Source organism: Camelus bactrianus, chromosome 7 (genome assembly GCF_048773025.1).
Source record: "Camelus bactrianus isolate YW-2024 breed Bactrian camel chromosome 7, ASM4877302v1, whole genome shotgun sequence".
NCBI classification, from domain to species: Eukaryota; Metazoa; Chordata; class Mammalia; order Artiodactyla; family Camelidae; genus Camelus; species Camelus bactrianus.
The window spans coordinates 61,544,253-61,549,558 of record NC_133545.1 but is presented as its reverse complement, the minus strand read 5'-3'; the positions used below and the strand labels follow the sequence as shown (position 1 = coordinate 61,549,558).

The following is a 5,306-nucleotide window of genomic DNA, read 5'->3' as shown; positions in this document are numbered from 1 at the left end:
ATGTCTATAAGTCTGTTTCTGTTTTGTATTTATGCTTTGTTTGTTTTTGATTTTTTTTTCTTTAGATTCCACATATGAGCGATCTCATATGGTATTTTTCTTTCTCTTTCTGGCTTAGTTCACTAAGTGAATTTTTTGTAGATAGTCTGAAGGGAGTGAAAAGTAAGGTAAGAATAAAATAGAGAATGGGCTCTCAAATACCAAACAATACTTACAAAGGAAGTAATAACTTCTTCATTGTTATGTTGTTTCTTGAAATAAGAACGGAATAGCAGAAATAAAAAATATCAGAAACATTGGCTTATGGTGTTCTCTTCTTCCTCTGTGCTGGCCTATGTAGGCATTCATCCCTAAAAATATGCTCAACTACCTCTTTCCCAGAGAAGAGCAAGATATTATAAAATTGGGAAGGGAAATAATATTTCTTCAAAGGTTTTGGAAATGAAATACTATACAAATACAAGGAGATAGGTTAATTGGTGATATGTAATTAGCAGAGTATTTTTATATAGATATATGATGTTGTTTTCTGAAGTAGCATGTGACCTGAATATGTCTACTTTCTTAAAAATTTGTCACTATAAAAATTGGACCAGAGAGACAAGAGAAGAGAAGACCAAAGAAGGAGAGATTATAAGCATTATGCCACTTGGCTACAGTGAAATATTTTCTAGACAATTTCATACAGGAGTCACCAGCTACTGTGCCATCTTTCCCATTGCCCATCGATCTGATTGGGGAGAAGAAATTGCCAAGAGGGCAGAAGAGTCTGTTCATCTGTGATGTGCATCGGTAGATCAGACTCACCACGTCCCCTTTAAGCTGCTGCATTTGCTCATCATTGCTATCCAGTTCATCGTGACAGTTACATACAAATTCCAGGTATTGTATGGAAAAACACTTCTAAGCAATATGATAGTTTATTTCTAATTTACAAGGTTGTTTGTTTGCTATATTTTCATTCTATCGCTTCACCTTTCTATCCATTATTTATAAAGAACTTATAATGACACTTTTTGTATGTTTTTCTGTTAATACCAGATTAAATACTCTTGCGGTTTAGGGGATTAATGGGCAGTCCTCAGAATGACCTCAAACTAATTTAAATGGCACAAATCATATGGTAGAGGGCTTTGGAGTTGGAGATGAGGGTTGGAAACTCAAGTTTTTACACTGTGCAAATAAACAGAGAAAGGGAGGAGCACTGGCTATTTAAGACTATGTACTGACTGAACTGACCTCTCCCCACAAACCTATTAGCAGGTGTTTATAGAGTCAAATGCTTGGCTTAATCATATTAGTGAGGATTATAAGGAAGCTTTAAAATCTCAAGGCTAGCATGCAGTGCTAGAATTGTTCAGAAGGCATTCATGAGAAATTGATTATCATAGGAAGTTAGAACAGAAAGTCCACTTAGTAAGTTAAGAGCTACGGGAAGAGTTGGCTGGCATTGCTTGGAGCAAGTTCAGCAATTCGGGTGTGTAAACTAACTTTCTACCTTTTCAGCAGGCAAAAGATGCCAGTGATCAATATTGAGGACCTGACAGAAAAGGACAAATTGAAGATGGAAGTTGACCAGCTCAAGAAAGAAGTGACACTGGAAAGAATGCTGGTAAACTGTTGCTCTCTTTTGAATTTTCTTTTTTTTTGGCAGGGGGAGGTAATTAGGTTTATTTGTTTATTTTTAGAGGCGGTACGGAGGATTGAGCCCAGGACCTCATGCATGCTAAGCATGCCTTCTACAGCTTAAGCTATACCCTCCCCCCCTGAATTTTATTTTAAATTAGAGATACTGTAACACTATCAGATTAAAAACCATTGGAGGGGAGCAGAATTTGCCAGCCCAGAATACGCCCTTTTGGCATAAGGATTATTTTAGACTGATTAGTATTTCCATTATCTTGGAAATGGTTACCAAAAGTCTGCCAGTAGAAGGAGCAGATATGGCAAAGGAATGAAAGTTTCTGTCAAACCATGACTGAAGCTTGGAAAATTTAGATAATGTATTTTACATCTCTTCACTTTGGGAAAGTTAGAACCAAAACTCCTCCAACAAGTGATAAGAGTATATTTTATGTATTTTTTTAAAAAAATTCATTTAATTAGGTCAAAGCAAAAAAGGAGTTTGTATTATCTTCATACTTTGTTCAAAACTCTTACTCCCAATAAAAATTGGAATTTTGGCTTCTTTTATGTTTATAGTTGTCTCAAATTTCCCCATTGCCCTTTCCATACAAGCAAAACATGTTTTGCTGTAAAGATAAAATTAAATCTATAAACAGCACAAAAGCTTGGAACAGACACCAAAAAAAATTAAAATCCTTATCTTTGCAATTTGGAGAAAATAAAATAGACCTTTGAGGTAAAGACTTGGGGTAAACATCACATACATCGTCATTTGTCAGGTTTAGGGGTTCCTTTTCCCTGTTATTCAATGTGTCTTTGCTCTTGGAAGTCGAATTAATTTAATATCAGACTGCCAAAACTACATGTACGCACACACACACAAACTTCCCAGTCCTGGACCCAAAGCTCTGACACGGGACGGCCTAGTGTATCACAGTGTGGCTAAGCGGATATCCTCTGGAACCATTTCCCTGGTTCAGATTCTGGCTTCACCACTTTCTGTGTAACAGTCACTTAAATTAGCTAACTTATCTGTTCCTCTGTTTCTTCTTCTATAAAATGGGGATACTAACATTATATAATGATAATTACTATTTTAAAGATTGTTATTGATATCTGTGAACCAGACTGGTTCATAATATGCCTTAATCTATTTTGCTTTCAAGGCAGTGGCCTTGTCAGAGTAAGACAACTCTCTGCATCCAATTTCTGAAGCTAACACATTTCTGAAGCTAAGTGAAAATAATAGGCAAAGATGAAAGATAATCTTTGTAGTAATAGCTAAAAATAGATACCATTTGACTGAGTATCTATGTATGCCAGGTACTTAATCCAACCAGTGTTGCCCCTCCTATTTTGTAAATGAAGTAACTAGACCTTAGATGAACTATCTTAACTAAAGACACCCAGCTGGTAAGTGGGCAGCGCCAAAATCAGACCGGGAATGGCCTGAATCTAACGCCCACGCTCTTTTCACCACGTCATGTAATCCTGCATTAAACTCTGCATGCTTAGAATAAGCCTCCCTGAAGTAATTTTTAAGCCCGTAAGATTTTAGGTAATGTATTGCAACTCATATCCTCAGATCCTAGCCAGGCACTATCAAAACTAACCCCTCACTGACTCCTGCATTAAAAGAGCAGTTTACTCCTCTGTTCCTGGAGTCTGGTTGGGGTTAAAAGAGCTGGTGTTTGGAACAAGGAAAAATAAGTGTATCTAAATCTCAATTTTGAATTTTTGAAGAGAAAAAAAAAGGAATCTCAATTATTGCATATTGCAAATGTGTGCATAAACTCCAAGTGTTGCCCCATGAAGGAGCCACCTGACCAATGCCTTGCCCCAGTTAGAGACGATTTGTTCTAATATGTAGATGATAAGTTTGAAGAGTTGGAAAATAATCTTAAATCTTCTGTCTAATGCTGCTTGGAATTTTCATGCAAAAATGGCATAAAGATATTATTAAAATAAAGCAATAAATTCCTTAGGTAATAATTTCAAAAATGGTCACTTCATGGACTGCCAAAAATGAAGCACCTTCGAGTTAATGTCATGAATGATCTATTCAGTGAAAAGAAAGTAAGTTGATAGTTAAAAGAATAATTTGGTTCCATGTGTACATATGCAGGTATACACACACACATACACACACTTTTATATTTACATACGTATAGAATATTCCCTCTCTCTAAAAGATGTTAAATGGTACATTAACAGGTTCTGGCTGGGTCCATTAAAATATGAAAGCCTGTTTTTTTGCAAAGTCATTACTGTAATGGCGCTGGTGACTAAGGAGCAAGCTCAAAAACAAAATGAATGATTTAATTTAGCAAGTATTTATTTACTGAGCACCATCTATTCTGGATGCCTGGATACATGTGAACAAATCAGCCCAAGTTCCCTTTGGAGCTCACCTTCTAGTGCACAATCATGATCAATCATTGTAGACTTAAGCTTAAAATAAAATTACTTGTGTACACTTCTGAGAATCCAGGAGTGGTGATAAGCCTGGAATTTAACAATTATTCATTGCCTTCCACCTTTATAGGTCATATTTTTGGAATGAGGAAAAAGGTTTAATCAATGTTCACTGTGGTAACATTCTTGACTTGTGTTGTCAGCTGTGTTCTGACCCCTGGATCCTGTCTCCTTCAAAGAAGCTGGAGGCAGCGTCTGCTGAGAACCCCTAGCTGGAGTACAGCCAGCTGTGTAGCCTTTGCCTAAGATATCCAGGAGGACAGGCGAGAGAGTAGCTATTTTTTCTTTTCTTGTAGAAAGTACAAATGTATTGGCAGAAAGCAGAATCACATTAAAAAAAAAAAAAAACATGTAACACACACGAAAAAATTTCAAGTTATTATTGGGAAGGGTATAGTTCAGCAGTAGAACACATGCTTAGCAGGCACGAGGTCCTGGGTTCCATCTGCAGTACTTCCATCCAAAAATAACTAAACAAAGAAACAAACCTAATGATCTCCCCCCCAAAAAAAATTTTTTATAGATACATTCTTCGATTCTGCAGTATTTTCTATGAAACCAAGTTAGTCATCTCTTAATTTTTTTCCTTCAAGGTGTCCAAATGTTGTGAAGAAGTAAGGGATTATGTTGAAGAGAGATCTGGGGAGGACCCCCTAGTAAAGGGCGTACCAGAGGACAAAAATCCCTTCAAGGAGCTCAAAGGAGGCTGTGTGATTTCATAAAGAAAAAAAAAAAATCTTGGAACATCTTGAGCTTTAATGTCAATACTAATTTGGGGTCATATGTTATACTACTGAGCATGTACATGAATTGTTAAATTATAAATATCAGCTTTTAATAAAAGTTGGAATGTAATCATGTATAAGTCTATGTTTTTCTTAAAATACTTAGCACAGAATTTAACACATAATTGACAATATTGATTGATCCCTTTCCTGTGTTTTATGAATGAGTTGATTTTATTCTGGATGCCAGCATTATAGTTAATGTTTTATGTTTCTCCATTACCCTTTCAAAGTCCACCCAGAAATTTCATGGTTAGACTTACCCTTTTCCTCAACCTTTCTCTTGCTTACAGAGTTAGCAAGTCCATTCTTCTGATTTCATGGAAGACGTATCTTGCAGAGTATGTGCTGTGAAGATTTTTGTTGTTGATGTTTTGTTTTCTGTTTCCCTTTCTCTCTCCACCCCCAGTCTGCAGCAAT

General features: G+C 36.3%; 1 protein-coding gene across 3 annotated transcripts; it reads left to right on the top strand.

The window, feature by feature from the left end:
- GNGT1 (G protein subunit gamma transducin 1) lies at positions 1 to 4,956 on the top strand. 3 transcript variants are annotated; one of them, XM_074367895.1, is made up of 3 exons: positions 1 to 882; positions 1,507 to 1,612; positions 4,695 to 4,956. In XM_074367895.1, exons 2-3 carry the CDS (start codon positions 1,517 to 1,519, stop codon positions 4,821 to 4,823), a joined length of 225 nt encoding a protein of 74 aa, XP_074223996.1. In that variant the 5' UTR covers positions 1 to 882; positions 1,507 to 1,516; the 3' UTR covers positions 4,824 to 4,956. The 3 variants fall into 3 exon arrangements, with proteins under 3 accessions (XP_074223996.1, XP_074223995.1, XP_010970957.1); XM_074367894.1 differs by lacking the exon at positions 1 to 882 and adding an exon at positions 1,218 to 1,416 and having other exon boundaries at positions 1,510 to 1,612; XM_010972655.3 differs by lacking the exon at positions 1 to 882 and adding an exon at positions 1,222 to 1,416.
- Positions 4,957 to 5,306: the final 350 nt, after the last annotated feature.

Bases quoted from the DNA above. Each gene is read 5' to 3' on its own strand.
- GNGT1 (XM_074367895.1), top strand. From the start codon at position 1,517: ATGCCAGTGATCAATATTGAGGACCTGACAGAAAAGGACAAATTGAAG. The intron at 1,613-4,694 runs GTAAACTGTTGC...TTTTCCTTCAAG, and splicing joins TGACACTGGAAAGAATGCTG to GTGTCCAAATGTTGTGAAGA.